The sequence below is a fragment of the Augochlora pura genome, chromosome 5 (genome assembly GCF_028453695.1).
Source record: "Augochlora pura isolate Apur16 chromosome 5, APUR_v2.2.1, whole genome shotgun sequence".
Taxonomy (NCBI): domain Eukaryota; kingdom Metazoa; phylum Arthropoda; class Insecta; order Hymenoptera; family Halictidae; genus Augochlora; species Augochlora pura.
The window spans coordinates 14,914,957-14,936,297 of NC_135776.1; the positions used below are offsets into that span (position 1 = coordinate 14,914,957).

Here is a 21,341-nt window from a genome sequence, read left to right on the forward strand (position 1 = left end):
GAAGTCAACAATCCCCTCTATTAATCTACATACTTCACTTTCATTCAGCTTGGTGACTAGTCAGGGACGGGTGCGGAAGCGAGGGACGCCTTTATGTTATAGGCCGTAGGCAAATTATTATTACTTGTTGCTACTCACATTACTCGATTTCGATTCGTTCTTTTTTCGAATTTAATCTCTTATAGATTGTAGAGAAGCGAAATAAATGAAAACTTTTTATAGTATTTACGTTAATTGATTGTATTGTTACCTGAATTGTTAGTATACATATATACACTGAAAGCATATTCAGACTAAGCTATTCGTACTTATAAATACGGTTGTATATTAGTCATCTATATACACATGCAATATAAATATAAAATAAGGTCTATAATGTACTAGATTATCTAGCAATATTTGTATTCATTTATAATATTTATGATCTACTTTTAATGTATAAGGAAATTATATTTACAAAGAATATTATTATGTAAAACACGTATAGAGAAAATAAGGAGATATGAATACTTTGTATATCGTCTTTATATTAATTCTGATACAATTACTTGACTATTACATTTTATTATATATGTATGTATAAGTGTCAAAAATAAGTAGCTGCAATTATAGTCCTCTTATGAAATAAAAAATGGGTATTACTATGAAAACATTTATTATCTCCTTCCTGCACTGTAGAAATTGTATAACCTTCATCTAAATACAAAATTTGGCACAGTATACTTGGAAGTACAAGAATAATATAAACTTTGTTAGTAGTCCAATGTAATCAGTCAATTTAGCTTGCTACTTACTTTTTGTTTTACAGATTGAATATTTACTAGTTTACAATAATACATATATAGTTACATACAAAAAGTCATGGAATACTAAAAAACTGATTGGAGGTTTTCTATAAAATAATTGTCATACACTGCTACTTGTATTAATACACATATTGTATATATGTTTTAATAGTTAAGCACTACTAAGTAGTACTGCTTTTTCATTCTAATTTAAATTCATGCTGTCAATTTTCTTTAATATATAAATATATACCAATTCAAATTTATTAACATCTTTAGTAATATTTTACTAAACATTCACAATTTGTGAATGTAATTTTCATTCTAATTCAGGTACTTATCATAATTACTTTTCATGTATATTTACATATTGCACAGAAACTACAGCATTTCCTCTGTAACGTGGCTTTCCTAATTCCACCTAAATATTTTATGATGCAATCACTGTAAACTGCAAAAGTGCGACGTTGCAGAAAAAATACTGAACAATTTTCCTTTGTTAACATTTATACACTATCTTAGTTTGCAATTCTAGTAGTCTCTTTGTCTTTGACTTAGCAATGTATCCAAGTTGCCAACAAATAAGAAGTAGTGTTTATTATTCGATAGCAGTTTGCTGACTTGCCTGATCATGAAATGTTAACAAGGGAAAATTGTATGTACTGCCTGTCCACAAGAATATGGTACAGATATCAACAGTGGGATATGGGAGATCCTACTCTTAGCTATAATTTGCATGTAGTAGGTAGATGGGATATCAGATGATGAGGTATAGATCCTTACAAGTTTCTCTGTACTATTTTCTCGTGGACAAAGTACATATTTTTAATATACATGTACATTCACATAAATATATTCATAAATGTATCTATCAATTGAGCCTAATCCTTAAAAGAAAAACCTTTGGACACAGCATTCAAATATAGTCTTCAATAAAATTTCTACCCTAAGGAGCCTAATTTTCCAGCTTTCCAACAGCTCATAGAAGAACAATATGTTGTTCTATATTTTCATAATTCACCAATATGAGAATTCATTAACTCAGGTAAAGATGGTACACCTGCTGCTATATAAATATCTGGAGAACCAGTAGTAGGGAAAACGTGACACAATATTGCATAATAATGAAATCCAGCTGCTGCAGCAACAAAAAGATGCCAAATAGCATGTGCACAGGGTATGAGACCATCAGATTTAAAAAATACCAGGCCAGTAACATAGATAAGTCCTCCTAGTTTTAGTTCAGTAATGTTGTAATAATTATACTGCAATCATTAAATATAAACTTTCAATCATTTATAACTGTTTCATTTTATAAATGTTTATTATCATGTACTTACAACATTAATAATAGCAATGCTAGGGCCAATTCCTATAATTAAATAAAAAATTGTTTCTAACATTTTATATCGTTCATGGAAGATCTGTTGATAAAGTATTCCTATTATTGCCATAATCCAAATAGCATAACGCATTGTAAACAACAGTTCATCATGAGGGAAATGGTCTACATTCAACCAAGGAAAATAACTAGCAGCAATAAAAATGTAAATCATAGCACGATCGCAACGGTGTAGTGCATCTTTAAGTTGCCTGCAATGTAACTTACTGTAACACTTTAGTTAACATAGTATCAGCATTGTATGAATTCTTTGTACCTGTTATAATTGCAGTAATGCACACTATGAAAAAAAGTTGATACTGCAAAAACAAGTATTAAAGATGTACCATAAACATAAGCTGATACTAATTGTGTCAATGATACAGATCGACGGATAAGTTCTAAACATCCCATGACAGATGGTACAATCCATATTCCATGAGTAGCCACATTTGCTACGTGTTCTATGGTAGTAGGATTGTATGCTTCGTTTATACATGCTCGAGGGTTCATCCATTCTATTCTGTAAAGACATGTGAACATTATTGTGTACAACTTATCTTTAATATTTCTTTCTAGTTACTAAATATTGATCAAACCAACTTTCAAGAATTATCTATAAATTAAATGATATAAACTAATTCACATTTAATTAATTCACAATTTATTTAATATTATTAAAAATATTATAATCACTAAATCAATAAATATACTGAAATTATAAATATACTAAGAAATATACTATCAAGTGCAAAGGATTAACATACAGCACATGTATTTTATTGACATCAACACTCCCATATACATGGCTCAATTGAACATTTTTAGTAATATGTCTACATATGAAATAATATGGAGAATACTAGATGCTACATTACATAGAGAAGTAATTTAAACTTTACAAATATGAAATTTAATACTAACCATGATTTTCTGTAGAAGAGCTTTGAAATTTTATAATAAAAATCATGAAATTTCAATATATCAGAAATCATGACATAGTGAGTATTAAATCACTAGCCCAATGTATAAACAGCACAAAATATACAGGAATAAGTATAGAAATTCAATATTAGAAAAATAAGAAAGTAATCAGTTGTTGATGTAAGCTAACATACTGTACTCTGATTATCTATAAATTTTTTAAGAAGTTACAGTAAATAAATCAAAACTTATTTATTAAATTTTTTAAATGTTTAGTAAAAATATCTTATATCACAAATTTATATAAAGATTGGTCTTCAACTATTACAGTGATGTAAAATGTTGCAGTTACATGTTTAAGAAAGTGATTATATTCATAGAGTACTAGAAATTAAATTGTAATAACTGTAAACAATGAAAAATAGTGTCTGTACATGTAAACTAAACAGAAGCAAGTTACGAGAAATTATGAATTTAGAGAAAGTACATTTGTGTTTCATGATAGTTTTTCCACATAATATAACAATTTACTCTTTTAAAAACATAGTATGTGTCACTCATTGTTAATATATTTATAATTCTTGGTTGCTTTTATTTATTTTCTCTTAGTTTTTGTTATGTATGTATGCGTAAACATGTAAGAAAATAAAAAAATATCTAAAATAGAATTATATTTCCTAAATTACATACACATACATTAGATCTTAGATTAAACTTTACATAAATTTTTATATGCACATGCGTACAATACCTACTTGTTAATTTACATTCGTTGATAACATTCCACATGTTCCAAAATAGTATAAATATTGAATAGTTCAATGTCCATATAACTTGGATGTTCCATGGATAATATTATTTGATGAGATTACCCACTTCTCCAGTTATAAGTAAGACACCAATGCATTCCATTTAAATACACCCAATTAAAATACCCAATACATGCAATTTTTTAATTCTACTAATAAATAAGACAAAATTGAAAGATACATACACAAGAAATTCATATAAATATAATTCAAATAAAGATAGATACAACAAGTAATGCAGAATTTCAAGTTTATTGCATAAGTATATATTTTGAAGAGGTAATTAGCTCATTAAATTGGATGAGGGAGTTTACTTTTAAGGTTTCATACAGATGTACAAAAGTAATCAAATGAACGATAACATGCTGTGTTGAAAATTCAATGTTGTTTGGTAGAGCACTTTACAATGTTAAAAGTGAAATGTAGATTATAGTTCATAACTACAAATGTAAATACCATGCAAAGATTAAATGTTATTGAACAATAATTTAAAAAGTTTGTATGTTAATTTAGACAGCCATTGTTATCATAACTAAATCAGTCAAGCAAGTTAATATACAATCAAAGATGAACAAATGAAATATTTGTTATTTACTATTTGTTATTATATCTTACTCTTTAATGCGTTGAACTTGTAAAAAATTTTTTATTGCCGCAAAAAGTTGAGGAAAACTAGATGTATCCATGTCGATTTTCGGAGGATTTACAAATTGAATTACACTAAATGTCGATTTCACCCATCAATTTGAGTATTAAAATAAAATATTTATTAATTTAACAACTATTCGGTGGTATTTGTTTATGTTAAAACCTATACAGATAACTTGTATCCATAAAGTTTCAACTAAATAACAACATCTTTCTTTGTTTCATTTTAAATAATTTAGTCTTTTATCTTTAACACTCGCGTTACGGGTGTCGCGGAACTACTGAACACTGTAGTATTGAAAGCTCTCATATCACTCTCCACAAGGCCGACAAGACCGCGAAACCATACACACGTATGTAAGTATATATGTACAAGTACCATACATACGTATACAGTAAATATGGAAGTAGTCGTCAATATATGGAACTTATAATAAAAAATAAACAATCATTTATATTTAATTTTGAATACAAATCAGTGGGCTTAGATTGTAATTACAAGTTCAATTACATCGTACATGATTATAATGAAAATAATACTACACTAGATTGTAAAATAAATTATTAATACGTTTAATTTTATTATATTTATTCACGAATTATTGTTGTATTAAAATAAATTGCACTAAATCACAAATACTTTAAATTTTATGTAATCGAAATATTAACTTCATAAACTCGAAACGAGCATGGTATAAATATAATACAAAATTATATTTACATATATGTATTGATAAAAATGCTGAAATGTAATAAAATATCATTTGGTCATGTAAATTCAAAGTATATATGTATAATGTAAAAGTCTCGAGCTGAGTTGTCACGACAACAAAATATCTGAAACAAGATTCAGTGTTTTCGCGTTCCAAGTTTCATCGTTCCGGGAGTTCAGCTACATACAACTGTCAGCTGTTCAATATATGAAATGATGGTAGTGTACAGCAGTGTGTAGGGTGTGTATATATATATATATAAATATATATATATACATAGATACATATATACATATATACAAACATATACATAGTAACTTGTAGGTATCATTCGACATCTGTTCCCAAATATTGTATAAGCGTGCGCGTGCGTATATTTGTATTTGCGTACGTGCAAGAAAGAACTGAGTGACAAAGGAAGGCAATAAAACTAAAGAGAAAGAGAGATATAGAAAGAAATTTAAAAAGGAAGCGCAGAAAGTGTTCTTACGCGCACCAACTGTGCGATTTATGCAAAATCTCGCGCGTAACGTGGATGTATTGACACAAGGATTAAAATACAGTATATCAGGACTAATGAACCTCGCAAATCAAACTACTGATCCTCAAAGTGGTGTTTTCTTTGTTAACTTCAATCAGGATTGTACGTAAGTGTCACACCCTGAACTACTAGACGATTGGGGACGTCGTCCTTTGTTCCCTAACCTCCTTTTCCTTATGTTTAAGAAACTTTTCCCCTGGAGTGAAATTATAAGGAACGTTTTGTTTACAAAAATTTCATTTTTTTGTTCAGTAATTGTATTATTTACTCTCAATATCATATATTCTGACACAATATGTAATAGGGTTTTCTGGTTTTCTCTACTTGTATTTAGTAGCCTCATTTTACTATGTAATTGCGTTTTAATAATTTATGTTATTTAACAGATCACATCGTAAATGAAGATGTTGCTTGCATACGAGAATCATATAATATTTAACTGTTGTATTATGCTATTGATATTACTTGCTTTTACTTTCATTAACCTTCTAAAGTATTTAATAATAAAGAATTGTCGTTTCCTTATTATTCATACCTACTAATTATATTGATTGCCAATTATCAGAAAGTAATTTCATAAGATTTATACTATTAATACATTTGCCAAAATTGTTTATATATATTTCATCTTAAGTACTTGTATGATATTATAACATATTTATATACATAGACTAACTATATAACTTAACTATATCTACCTAAGAAGTATAAAACAAGAAATATAGCTTATAATACAAAATTCAAATAAAATTCATTATAGATCGTTAGCTGTAGGATCAAAAGCAGGTTACAAACTTTTCTCTTTGAATTCTGTGGACCATCTGGAAAAAATATACGAAAATGGTAATTGTTTCTATATTATAGAGAACTATATGAGTTGCCTCATCTGTCAGATCGTTTAACTTTACAAAACCAAAGTACAATAAAGTGATAAATATTTACTTAATTATTGTTTACTTTATATTATTACTTATTATTTAATTGATTAATAAATATTGTACAATGTATTATTGCATGTATAGCTCTAATGACGTGTAAAATGCGAGTATAAAATATGAGAATTAATCAGTTGTAGTCTTTAGTGGTGTTAAATCTTGTCTAGTACTATGGAAATTTATTTTAAATATAAAAAGTTAAAGGAATTAATCAAACCTTTTAACAATGAAACTTTAAAAAATAAAAATGTAGAGTTAACCGATTTGACCTTTGAATGACTCATGTACGAAAGTAAAAATGTGACTGATAGAAAAATAATAAAATTACTTTGAATTCCATGTATAATAGATACCATGGGCACAGGCATTATTGAACGACTATTTAGCAGTAGCCTTGTGGCAATGGTTAGTTTATCATCACCTCGTAAACTCATAGTTTGTCATTTCAAAAAAGGGACTGAAATTTGCAACTACAGTTATTCAAACACCATCTTGGCTGTGAAGCTCAATAGACTAGTAAGTTTTATCCATGCAATGGTAATATTAAAAGAATACATTAATTTCTAAGAAAAACTAAATTAAATTAAATTAAGGCATAAATCATGTAGATTCCTATTTTTTTTTTAATATTTAATAATAACAATTTTAATTATTTTGAGAAAAGAATGTAAATTATTTGTAAAATGATTACCTGTGCTTTTTATTTAATAAGAAACTTTTTTACATATTTGACAAATGTAGATTATTATTGAAATAGGCGAATATATCTGAATCATTTTATTAGAAAAGAAAAATTTTACTGGTTATATAAATACAAAAAGAATTATAAAATATATAAATATAAAAGTATTTTCTTTATGAATCATAAAAATTTATTATACTACATAACTTATTATTTCTAATACATTTGTTCCAGTATGCAGAACTGACTGGTTTTTACTTTCAAAAGAAAGTAAATGATTTGATTTATTTTATTTTATGTTCACAGGATATTTCTTTCTATTTGTAAGATATTTGCATCTAAATATCTTAAGTGTAGCTTAACAAAAATACTTATTGATCAAACTTCTTTCTTTTATAATTCTATAAATTTGTATACAAAGTAAATATCATAACTAAAACTAGTTTAAAAGTATAGATTTAAAATGTTTGAAATTTTGTTGAAGCTTTGTATCACAATGCACTGAACTGGCAATGAATACCTACACTGCACTACATACAGGGTGTTAAATTTATGTTCAAATAAGAGAATATCTCATAAACGATTGAAATGATTAAAAAGTATTTGTACAAATGTTGTTTAGTATAAAGAGACGCATTATGTAAAATACACGACTTAGCAATATTGCAATTGTTTTTTATTTGTGTACAGATATATACTACATAAATAATGGATTTTTAAATGTAAATTATAGAGATATGAATTATTATAAATTTTAGTATAAGCAATATTATATTCTAATATCATTATTTCAATAAGATATGTAACAATTTGTATAAATTACAAATGTGTATTTACAGAGATTAGTAGTATGTCTGGAAGAGTCATTATATATACATAATATAAGGGATATGAAGGTGCTACATACAATTCGAGACACTCCACGGAATTTAGCAGGTCTATGTACACTATCAATAAATAGTGATAATTGTTATTTAGCCTATCCTGGCTCAAACACAATTGGAGAAGTTCAAATATTTGACACAATTAATCTTGTAAGTATTAATAAATATTTTTATAGCACTCTACACATATAAACGTATATTTTTTTCTTCCAGCAAGCTAAAAACATGATTCCTGCACATGACAGTCCATTAGCAGCACTTGCATTTTGCCCTAACGGTACCAAAGTAGCTACTGCTTCCGAGAGGGGTACTGTAATTAGAGTTTTTCAAGTAAGTATAATTATTCGTATGGTACTAATTGTTTGTTCAGTTCTTAAATTTAGATGCATTGCTGAAGGTTCTTTATATCTCTGAAGGTTCATGATGGTACAAAACTATTTGAGTTTCGTCGTGGAGTTAAAAGATGCGTGTCTATAAGCAGTCTTGCGTTTAGTATGGATTCTATGTTTCTCTGCTGCTCAAGTAATACAGAAACAGTGCATATTTTCAAGTTGGAAGAACCAAAGGAAGCGTATGTAAACTGTTTCTTCTATGTTTAATAGAATTATTACTATATTTAAATTATGTATCATTACTACAGACTGAGACAAACTACAGAAGAGTCACAATCTTGGATGGGATATTTATCAAAGGCTGTATCAGCGTCAGCTAATTATTTACCCTCGCAAGTTACTGACGTTTTTAATCAAGGACGTGCCTTTGCAAGTGTCCATTTGCCATTTCAAGGGTTGAGGAATGTATGTGCCATCACAGAGTAAGTACAATTTACTTAAATATATAAATTTCATGTGCCTATATATACGTATATTATAATACAAATATTTATATTATCATACAGAATACATAAAGTACTTAGGTTGTTGGTGGCCAGCGAAGACGGATATTTATATGTGTACAATCTCGATGCTGCTGAAGGTGGAGATTGTACACTCCTCAAGCAGCATAGGTTTGTAGATTTATACAATATGCAAAGAGTATATAATAAACAGCCTGAGGAGGTAGTCTTATTTGAGAATTATTTTTTAATTTTAATTCATACTTTGATGCTACATATCAAGTTGTTTCTATTAGAGACTTATTACTGGTAACCAATATACCAACTATTCAAAATTGAAATGAAATACCGGTATTTTTCGGTTTCACTGTCTCTTTTTACATTCTACGATTATAATATTGTCGTAGGACTCGTGGTTTCATTAAAGATTGCGGGGTCCAGAACAATCGGGGCTAGTGTCACACTCATCGAGATCCTTACAAAAATTATAACTTCCTCGCCGATTTCAATATCCTTGAATTATGTTGTCTAGGCCAGTACTCGGGTTTAAATCAGGAGGCATTGCTTTCGTTATCGTTGTGTTTTGTGTATTTAATTCCGAGCCTTGGTCTAAATCGCCATTTTGAACAATACTTCTATTTAAAGTCTTTTCAATCAAATTTAGTTTGCAAGATATTCGCAAAAATTTTGGAAAACTCTTTTACATCTAATTATATATTAATTTTAAACATGTAAAGTACCTGTGTAACTGGTTACTACAATTACAATTAATTAAGTTTGGACATAAATAAAAGTAGGTGTCCAAAAATAGGGCCTGGGTAGGGTTGCCACCTTTCTTTTGCGTGAAGGGGGAAGGATAAAGAGTCGTGAATATAGTTAATGTTATCCCCAGTTTTTCAATTCAAGTAGTGCAATCAGATTAATATAAAATTGGTGAAGAAATAAAGGATCAATCGTCACATTTTTTAACAAATCCTATTTTTTTCGTCAAATCTCTTATTAATTTTTTCCTTGAAAGTAAACTCATTTAGGGAATTGATGAAAGGTAATTCTCACAATATAACAATATTCATAAATGCTTTTTTGTTAGCATACCTATCAACAACGATATCTTTTGTTTTATTTTACACAGCTTAATATTTTATCCTACCCTAGGTAAATGTGATAAACAGTATGGAATTTCGACCTCTAATAGACCAGTCGAAGTAGATTCTGGAAACCGACATTAAAGTGAAAATTTTGGCTAGGCCGGTCGAATTTCGACAGGGTGGCAACCCTAGACACAGGGCAAGGGCTCCGTTTGTTCGGCCCAAAAATAAAATTAACAACATGTTTTACATGAAATGTAAAAATCACTGGTTAATTTTGATAAATATACTGGTATTTTGATTTCTATAAACGTTATGGAAGTTAATATTAAAATATAGTGAACTTTTAATAAAATGAACTACAGTTATTCCTTTTACAATATAGTACTATATTCTTCAATGTTATTGTATTATACAATGACTTGTATAATACTCTTGTGACTATTATACAACGAGAAATAAATTTAGGTTTCAATAATTAACGAAACTATTATAGAAATAAAAGTTGAACAAAAATTGTAATATAAAATCATTCATTTCAATGAAGTTTTTTATTAAACAAACTATTCATTTGGAAAATCGAAATTACTTCTACAATAATTCAATAGGACTGTTGTGTTATACGAGGATTACCTGTATTTCAGAATCGGCTGATTCAGTAGAATATATCTTGAAGATAATTAAAATTTAAAAGTATTTAATATGTGTAATTAAAATTTTATAGATTAGATGGCAGACAAGATGAGGTAGATTGCGCTAGCGTATCTACAACAGGATTAGGATCGGGTGAAACTCCTGCAGCAACTACTGCACGAATAGTACAAAACGCAGGTATGACAATATCATAAACATTTTTATGTATAAAGTATAATGTAGGTTTTAAAACTGAGCGAGTTGACGATAAAGATATATTTATATATATATATATATATAAATATAAATATATTCGCAGATAGATACCAACAGAGTAAATCTTATATTGATATGAAATGTTTGTGTATATTTAAATTATGTTTTTTCACAATAATACTTTTAAATGTTGATAGTTTATCATATGAAAATAATTAAAAGTAATTGAGTATTGTTTTACACTGTAGCATTGATACATAGATTAATTTTCGCGTTTCTTATTGGAAACAAATAAACATACACACAAACAAATTATTTTGGTGTAAATCCGTGAGTAACTGAATGAACGAGCGAGTGAGAGATAGGGATTTGCGCTTAAATGCACAAATTGATAATATATCGCGAGACTAATATATAAATATAGTAATGCTTTATCGGTGCATATATGCATTTTTTGTAAATAATGTATTTGAACTTGATTATGTTAAAATTAATAACTAAACGTACGTTTGTACTGTTTAAGAAATTGTAAATTTATAAAACGAAATGAATGTTACATTTCATTTTAAGAAAAACAAATTTCTGGAGATTGTGGTACTTCCTCTTATACACAGTTTTTGTATTTTCAATTATATACAGACATTAAATGTAGCATTAATTTTATACATTAAATACGACAAATGTTATATAATATTTCAAATTAATTTATATCATCTTGTACACGTAGATATGAATATAAATGGATATTGAGTAAAATGATAAATGGTTTTTTTTTCTTACGCTATGATTAATGAAAGATTATCTTTTTTACAATATAATGCTTATCATAATTGTTCCATGAAACATGTATGTATATACACACATATACATATATACATAACTATACAGAGGCAGAATGAACAGAAAGATTATTATTGACAATAAAAATATCAAACAAATTGTTCATTCATCTGCCTCGTTAAATTTACAATCTAAATTCTGATAGATAACATTTGATATCAATCATAGTTTGATAAATTCCTACGAAGTGCTATGTTTAAGTTACTTGTACTTCAAGTACTTTATAAATACATGTTTGTGCTTTATTAAATTCTAATACTAATTGAAGACTGAAACGTAAAATTTGAATTAAGTAAACTTTAAAATAAAAACAAATGTATCTCTTTGTACTTGATATCAACATCAAATTAAAAATATAATCTTTATACGTTCCAGTTTTAATTTAACTTTTAAAAATTGCATCAAAAATAATAAAATGTATAAATAAATGACACAATTTTCTCAGTAAAAATACAGACTTGCAAGGAATGTTTTCGAATTGTATGACTCTAATTTTGATGAAACTTTGCAAGCTTGTGTAGAACAATAATAAATAATAGATGTAAACTTTTATGCAATAAATGAAGGTTACGGTATAAAAATTGTTGATGACTAACGAATATCACAGAACCATTAGGGAATGCTATAGACATTTTGTCTGTCTCGACTAGAGGTGAATTTTATATTGGACCTCCTGTATTTTGTTTCAAATCTTTATATTCTTACCTTTTATTCATATTTTTGTAAGAAAAGTCAGTGTACAATTACTTAAGGAATTTAGGTACATAATTCTAGATAATATTTCATGTACACTTATTTAAATTCAGACTTGAGACATTGCTACTGGGAATCCACATCCTTTAAATATCATCTTAACATTCTAGCTTTTCTAGGTCTTACCATGTTTCCAATGAAGACAGCGTCACATCTTGATGTATAATTTCGTTTAAAATATTTTTTGCATGGCAGAATTATTATATTTCGTTGTTATGATAATGAAAATCAACAATTACATATGCAATATATTCTATTTAACTGAAGACATTGAAATATTTTATAAACCATTGCTGATATAAAGAAATGTTAGTACAAAAGTTGTTTGATATGGAGCAAGAAATTGTGTGGTGTAAAAATAATCATTTTTTATACAATGACATTATAAAAGATTTCAAGATATGGTGCTAAATATCCATTTCGCTTTTATTAAACTAAAAGTTATTTATTATTAGGTACATTGTATATAAATATTTTCATTATTTATTGTATTATAAATTATCTTTTATGAATTATATATGTACATAGACTTACATAAAAGTAGAAAAATATGAATCACAATTCATTTGAAAATAGTAAATTAATTTTAAATTTGCCTACAATGTCTGTATAACAAACTTTTGTATGCTGCAGAATGTACTGTATTTTATCAATAACTTTCATACTAACAATTTTTCCATGTCTTCATAAAATTAATGTAAGTATATATATATATGTACTTAATTTTACATATAATGTACATACTTAAATTTGTAATATGCATATTTCAATTTCTCTGCATTTATTAATAAATGTACTATAATTAGAAGAAGTTATTTCATCCAAGTTAAACTTTACTTGTGAAAACAGACAATAAATCTACAATAAAATTTAAAATAATAGCATTATATGTTCTAAAATGTAAAACATAGGATTAACAATTGCATTGCTTAATCTGTAGTCTATGTGCATCGTTTAAATTGGCAATCCAGCGAATGTAAAACTCTAGTTGAGGCAGATCTTAATGATTTTACATATACATATATATAATATGGAAGATAACGAAATTAAATATAACTATTATGAAGCTTATAGACACAGTATACAGGAACAATATTTTAATGTTTTAAATAATATCTTTTTTTAAACAGATATTTTTAAAATTTTGGTAGTATATATTCATGTCTATTGTATGAACATTTTAATTTTAGAATAAAGTTAGATCTTTGAATGTTATGAAAATTTGTACCAAAAGTAGATTAATGTAATTACGACATTTTTATAGATAGTTTTTGTAAATACTATTGAACTTGCAATGAATAACATTTACATGATTATATCTTTGGTAATAGATAAATGTTTAATCAATAATATTTCTAGTCTTCATAGTCCATTTTACTTACTACAGATGCAGAAATTTACTTTTATGAGTACACAATTAAAAATATGTATTTGATTAAATGCTGTTAATTTTAGTTCTGTGAGACTGTCACTGTTGTGTATCTTTTCCTCTAACTTCTTTTACTTTGACAGTAGTTTTTTAATTTCTCAAGGCTTTTTAATGTGATGCACTTGCTTCTTTGCATTCTTGTGATAAGTTGATATAAATCTGTTACTGTACCTGTAGATACTGCTTTATTAATTTTAACATGCATTTTTATGTGATATACATATATATATTTGATCCCATTTTTATTTCGTAGTTATCTTATTAATAAACTTACAGAATATTCCTAAACAATCGCAATATGTAAATAGTTAATTTTAGAGATTTACATTATTTTACTAATAATACAGATATTGCTTTTTTATATTATGTATTTGGATACCTGCAATAATTTGAATCGAATTATTCCATCTATTTAAGATGTTAAATAATTGTTATTATATACTGTGATTAATAACAAATTGATTATGTTTAATTTTGTTATCGTTTGTTAAGAAGTTATCATATTATTGATGCTAATAATATTTTTGAATTTATATAGATCTAATTTAAAATACTGTTTCGTGTAAATGAAATTAATTTTTGTTGAATATTTGGTATAGAAAGGTTCAGTATATTTGTCATTTGAAAACATTAATTTATGAAAGCAGATGAGATTAGGAATTTAAAATAATAAAGTATAGGAACCGTATTTTGTAAGTTGTTATAAACCAAGCTTTTACAAGATGATTCTTTGAAGATAATGCTCTTGGCAACGTAACTAACAATAAAAAATATTATCCATTTATTCCAGCTTTATTATTATTGACATGTATTTATATAAATTAGTGCTAATTGTAGATGGACTCAAGTGAACATGATTTATCCAAATTTTTGTACAGTTAATTAAAGATTCAGTGCGTCTGTGTGCGTGAGTCTGTGTGCGTACGTAAATGTAACGAGGCCTTGTTTTGATTATGCGCTGGAATTTTCTTTTTTCTTGCTTCTAACCCCTCGCATTGAGATAGGCAATTTCTTCAGGGGCTAAAGGGGGGCCCTTAAACAAATTGATCTTACTTGATGTAATTTTTTTCTTTTTATCGTCCATTGAAGCCTGCATAAATAGCTACGCGAGTGTGGTACGCGGACGTTCGCCAGACTCCATGTCAGGTAACTGGTATATCCTCTTTTCTGTCCCTTGTTTATTTTTTGCACAAGCTTAAAGAATAGTAATATAGATAGTAACATATGGACCGGATGATCATTTTTTTTTGTACGGCAATAATGTAGATTTGATTAATAAATGTATTTTAAATATATGCAATTGTCTTGCACACGCTTCTACAAGCATGTAATTAGAACGTTATAAAAATGTAACATTTAAAAATACACTTTATATACATATATACCCACATGCATGCGATCACTAAACAAATTTTTAATGCAACAAAACTGAAAGTCTCTTTTCAATTTTTACACTTATCATATTTTGTAACCGATATTAATGAAAAATAGTAATTGATCGTTCAAACATTATTATACGGCGTGATTCATGTAAATTGGACATCTCAAACAACAACGTCGCACTATAAAAAATAAACGTTAAAGGGCAAAAGAATTCGACGACCATCTCATAACACTATGCAACAGAGTTTGGTGTTTATTTTGTTATATAATCGTAATGCAAAGAGCTTTTTAATAGTGAAAGACATTTTTGGAATATATATGTTAATAAATTATGTACGATTTATAATAATTTACGAGTTCCCTTTTTATATGTACATACATATAATAAAACGTCTAACCTTCAACTAACAAAAAATTTGCACAAATTGATAACTCGTATTTCTTGTAAACTATTACCTCGTAGAAAAATTCAATTTCAATATTAACTTTTTTTCATTTCACGGCGATAGGTACTCTAATCGTAGTTATTAAATTAAAACATATTTACATCACTTAAGTATTAAATTATGAACAATTTAAAAATAATTTCAATACAAAACATAGCAACTTAAATCAAATACACAGGAGAATATAAGAAAATAATATCACAAAAGAAACGGAAAAGTGAATTAACATACAAATATTTAAGTTACTACATTAAACATTAAAATTGAAAAAAGAACATTGAAATTTAAAAATTACTAAAAATTACTAAAATTCTTCTACAATTCATAATTTACAAATTTAATTCATTTTTATTTCCTTTTATAATACTCAATTATAAATTCCTTTAATTTGCACAGTTCTTCTTTTCATTATAACAAAAATAATGTAATTTTCAAAGAAAAATTATATTTGTTACAGTTAGATGAATATTAATTGTTATAGGACGTTAGTCTTATATAGTAAAGCATTTAGCAAATAGCATTAAACTATTGAATGACAATTACTTCAAAGTGAACAAATCGTTGTTCACATTATTTATCATATTTGACCAAGATAAACTTTTATTTAAAAGAGAGTTTAAACAGTTTAAAAGTCAATGGTTATTGATCTCTGCTAAGTGTTCCTAACATTAAAATTTTAAACATTCTTTAATAAATATAACATTTTTAATTTTGTGTATACTTGATGAAAATGACTAAATATCATATATTGAAAATAAAACTTGCATACAATGATGTTTAATTTCATAAAATTAGTCAAATTTTTATAATTGCAATAACTAGTGCACCTTATGTGCTCACTTATGGCAGATTTGTACTTTAAAACATATTATATATTAAATTCTATATTGTTTATATTTATTATAGTAGTATACAGCAACAATATAAAATCTTATTCTTTGTACAATATTAGCTTTAATTCTGAACAGAGTCCAATTTTGTTAGTTTTTTAATTGTGTGAAGTTAGGAAGTAAATACTTATAACTTAAGGCTATTAAAGAAGAAATCATTTACGTGATCATTATTAAGTCTCGGTGAATGCATTCATTGAAATTATTAACCCTTTGCACTCCGTTGTCCCCTCTCGTGGGACATCGTAATTCTACCCTATCACTCCGTTGTCCCCTTTCAGGGGACATTCAAGTTTATTAGTGATTACGGGGAATTAAGTTATTTCTGCGCAACTTTATGAGGCGTGCATGTTTCCCTGATGTTTTCTCTTCAAATGCCACAAGACATCAAATCAAAATATAGTAAAATTATTAAGATATATAAAAGAAATGTCAGCGAGTTTTGTGTTGGAGAGAGGCTTACGACGGTCCGAGCACTTCTCGGCGCCACTTGAAAAGAGCGATAAGGAGAGTTTGTAGAAGGAAGGTTGGTGTACGAGCATACCTCGCACACTGTATAGTGAAATTTATAAATATAAATAAACAAGTCTAAAACTGGAGGAAAAGATTTGCAATCCATATTGGGGAGTGTTTTCAGCTCAATCATACTGTAAGAAATTATAAAAAATAAAATATTGATTTTTTTTGCAAATATATATTTCTGGATGTCAACCAATTCATATAAGTCCAATATCATTAGAATCCGTTACTTAGTTCCAAAGCACTACTAAATAATACGATGGTCTGTAAATGCATGTTTCTGCCACGAAGGAGCGCGGGGTAGCTGGTAACCAACATCCAGAATGGTCTGGAGTGCAAAGGGTTAATAATTATTAATGAATGTTTTCACTGCGTTGTAAAGAAAGCAATGGTATTTGATAAATTTTCACGCGAGGTTTATTTAGAGAATTCAGAAATATCTCGTTATAATCATAGTTAAAGAGGCATGCAAATATTAATTAATTATGAAAAATGTATCATATATCATTGATATTCGATCTCCATGCATCTTTATCGTTACATCCGCTTAAAATAATTCGTAATTTGAATGATTATACTTGACACACCTAAATAAATTTATAGATTCAGAAAAGTATCACGAGATGATAGCAGCAACAGAGAGTCCGCCAGGATATTCCGGGTCGTTTCGATTGAAAGATGATGCAGAATTTCCACCTGTTACACAAAGGATGGATACATTGTACTAATTCCAGCATATCAAAAATTTGTAACGAAGATGAATCACTTATGTCAGCGATCGAAATTAAACATATGTATGTACACACCAGCGTTACATGCTCGTGACTATGGTTGAAAATTTTAACACCTTAGAGACGAAGTGCTCGGAACAAGTTTCGATCAATTTGTAGATTCAAAGCGGCATCAAATTCATCGCGCGTTGACTAGAATTAAAGCACCGACGATTTAAAGACTAGTACCGATTGACTTTCAGTTACTACCGCGTAAATTTACTTTCCTTATCTCGAGATACGATTCGAGTTGTTATAGACGTCTCTAAAGTGGTAAAACATAATACGTGCATATTGTTTAACATGACATGACTGTTGTACAATGTGAGAGAACAAGTTATGGAGCGTATATCAGTTATGTAACTAATTCGAAAATTATCGTATAATAAGATACAATTTTTATGTGGTATTGGGAATTGATATTCCAGAAAGATTATTTTAAGTCCCTTCATCAGATTGTAATATTTGCAAAAACCTCATATGTAGCAACATTGCCATCATTCATCAATATAAATGCAATTAATCAAAGCTGCTGTAAAGTGCTTTAAACAAAAATTTGGAAACTTAGATTGCGCTTAAAAGTATTTCACGTAAATGCTTAATATAAAACGATATTATAGACAGTTAAGTATTTTTACCATGCATAAATACATAAATAATTATCACAAAATTATGCATGTGTTTATAAATCATGGAAAATAAGATGTTTATAGAAAAGGAACAGGAACAGAGATATTTTTACCAAATATCTTGTATAGTTTTTTCGTTATATTAAAGTTTGCAATTATAACTTCAATATTTGTATTTGGCAAATTTGTTTCTCTTACAAAATGACATCAATAGTCACGATTGAAGAAATGTGCTGTTTATAGAAAATATAATCAATTCTGAAATAATTTAACATTGTTAACTATTTTGAGAAGTACACTCTTGTTAACAGTTTTTTAAGAATTCAATACTCTAAACATTCAGAAAATGATATGCATTGTCATATTTTCTCTATAAAAATGTGTTCTTCAATTTGATCATTACAATGGTCATTTATAGTTTAAGCATATACAATAATGATAGTTCATATATACAAAATTTTAATTGTATTTATGATTTACATAAGCTTAGAAAAATTACTTATTAAGCGTGTTAAGTAAAATTGCAGTAAATTTACATACTGTATTAAGAATTTCATTAATCTTAGTTTACTAAGGGCATATGTGGTAAATTACAGTCTTCAGTGAATCTTTAATCTTTGAAATGTTAAGGGAAGCCACAATTGCCACTTTTAGAGCCAACGGAAACGGACCAATTAACGGCCACTTTCAAGCCAGAAAAATCAATATTTTATCGTGTTCATCATTTTGCTATCGCTAGAAGTGAATTCCGACAACAGCGAAATGACGAATATGGTAGGTTTATTGATTAAAGCGGCTGGAAAGTTGCCCCGTATGAGATGGCTCTTAGAAAAAAAGTACTGTTGGATTCTGGTAAACGAATAAGTATAATAGATTTTAAAATCGAACCGAAAGGTTTTTTAAGAGTGTTGCGTGTAGCGAGTATGGTCGTAACAGAGAAATGTTATTTGCTTGTAAAAGAATGAATTTGGAATGTATGGCCTTGGCTATTTTGCAATTGGTCTACTGTACATAATATGGGGTCTTTGTGATAATCTTGTAGGTATAGAATCTTGTAGATAGAAGCAGTAATATGCCGATCGAAGCTGGTATCCAACAGTACATAGGAAAAATAAACATGAAGAACCAATTCATATGAAAACATGAAACAAGGAAAATTAAAAAAGAATGCTTGAGAATAACAACGTAAATGCAATAACTACGTTGATTTATAAAATAAAAAATCTTACAAAAATTACATATCTATTTTTATTAGTATTATTCGTGATGTATTTAAAAAATGTATAATTTTGTAATTATTACCTATGCACAATGTTCGTTTTGTATATTTCCTGCTGTCGATAATGGACTAAGTTCTACAAAACCCGTTTCCTGTAAAAAAATGTTTACTATTAAGAAACTTACTAGTACTTTGTATAACTAACCAATTTGTTTAATATAACTTCTAACCAGCCTTATATGGCACGAAATGATTTAGTTAAAGATTACCTGAGACCAACGCACATATTTCGCAGCGGCTACGGACGTCTCTCTAATACTTTCAATGATAAAACAATACATGTGGTATTATCCTGCTAATGTCAACAAACATGCAGCTTCATTGTAAAGTTCGATAATCGATGTAAACATTCATAGCTACCACGAATGTTTTATCGCGACTAATATATATTGTTTAATTTTTTTATCGGTCATTTTGACTGATTTGGTAGCTCTATTGTTAAAACTAACGTTTTAAAAGTTAAGTCTATTGGCAGTTATCAACCTAATCAAAATATTATTTTTAATTACCAAAATGTTCAATAATAACATCGTAGAGCATCTTTTTAATCAGGTAATAACGTATGATTTCTTTTATTGATTTTAGAATGCAATAAATCTAAAAAGTGTCGAAGTATCATATCTAGAACTATTCATATGTATTTGCTGTACTGTTACCGCCTATATGGGTTTCAGATCAAAAGAATAACTTTGTAGTCCAATTTTCCGTTCCATATGTATGCAGGCCGTGTTATTAGTTATTTTGGTATGTATGATAAGTGCCAATCGACTTCAAAATGTATCACACATTTTTATACATGTATAGTCTGTACAATCGGATACGTTATGTATAAAGTTTTGTCAATTGAATAGATTCCATATTCTATTTTCAGTTTTATTATTTTTTATCATGCTTGTTGAGGTCTATCCAAGTATCCTTTTTTTTAAATACATCTTTCCGCCTATATGTACTATTTATAAGAAATTTGTATTCGTTATTTAAGGGAGGCATCTCTGTTAAACGATAAGGCTCAGCGGATCTTGAGTCCGATACACATTCCATCTAAACTCGTGAATGTCGCATTTCTTAATTACTGAACGTATCGAATAAAGGATTTTCATTATGCAATTTAGCCTACTATTTGATCTTTAAAGCAAGATCAAATGGTAATAAGGATTATTAGTGAGAAGGAAACGAACTGAAATGTGGCAGCTGAATATTTCATCACGACAACGCACTCACACATGCATCGTATCCAGTAATTCCTGATGCATACGACAGCGTGAAATTTCGTCAATTTTGATCTACAGCAATACCTACGCACAAGCACCTTTTCCTCCTTATTTCCTA

General features: G+C 27.9%; 2 protein-coding genes and 1 long non-coding RNA gene across 7 annotated transcripts; 1 reads left to right on the forward strand and 2 right to left on the reverse strand.

Annotated features, from left to right (window-relative positions):
• Positions 1-507: 507 nt before the first annotated feature.
• On the reverse strand, positions 508-4,843 carry LOC144470216 (monocyte to macrophage differentiation factor 2). 4 transcript variants are annotated; one of them, XM_078181134.1, is made up of 5 exons: positions 4,515-4,843; positions 3,846-3,968; positions 2,444-2,689; positions 2,126-2,378; positions 508-2,050 (listed from the first exon to the last, which is right to left on the reverse strand). In XM_078181134.1, exons 3-5 carry the CDS (start codon positions 2,677-2,679, stop codon positions 1,796-1,798), a joined length of 744 nt encoding a protein of 247 aa, XP_078037260.1. In that variant the 5' UTR covers positions 2,680-2,689; positions 3,846-3,968; positions 4,515-4,843; the 3' UTR covers positions 508-1,795. The 4 variants fall into 4 exon arrangements, with proteins under 4 accessions (XP_078037260.1, XP_078037259.1, XP_078037257.1 ...); XM_078181133.1 differs by having other exon boundaries at positions 3,846-4,051; XM_078181131.1 differs by lacking the exon at positions 3,846-3,968.
• Positions 4,844-5,588: 745 nt separating this feature from the next.
• Positions 5,589-20,876, forward strand: Atg18a (Autophagy-related 18a). 2 transcript variants are annotated; one of them, XM_078180967.1, is made up of 11 exons: positions 5,589-5,907; positions 6,562-6,644; positions 7,086-7,252; positions 8,258-8,452; positions 8,516-8,632; positions 8,719-8,873; positions 8,943-9,116; positions 9,201-9,308; positions 10,950-11,056; positions 15,186-15,242; positions 17,938-20,876. In XM_078180967.1, exons 1-11 carry the CDS (start codon positions 5,771-5,773, stop codon positions 18,060-18,062), a joined length of 1,425 nt encoding a protein of 474 aa, XP_078037093.1. In that variant the 5' UTR covers positions 5,589-5,770; the 3' UTR covers positions 18,063-20,876. The 2 variants fall into 2 exon arrangements, with proteins under 2 accessions (XP_078037093.1, XP_078037094.1); XM_078180968.1 differs by lacking the exon at positions 15,186-15,242.
• On the reverse strand, positions 15,704-20,173 carry LOC144470127 (uncharacterized). The gene is made up of 2 exons (XR_013494079.1): positions 20,036-20,173; positions 15,704-18,030 (listed from the first exon to the last, which is right to left on the reverse strand). It is a non-coding gene; the product is annotated as an uncharacterized LOC144470127 (long non-coding RNA).
• Positions 20,877-21,341: the final 465 nt, after the last annotated feature.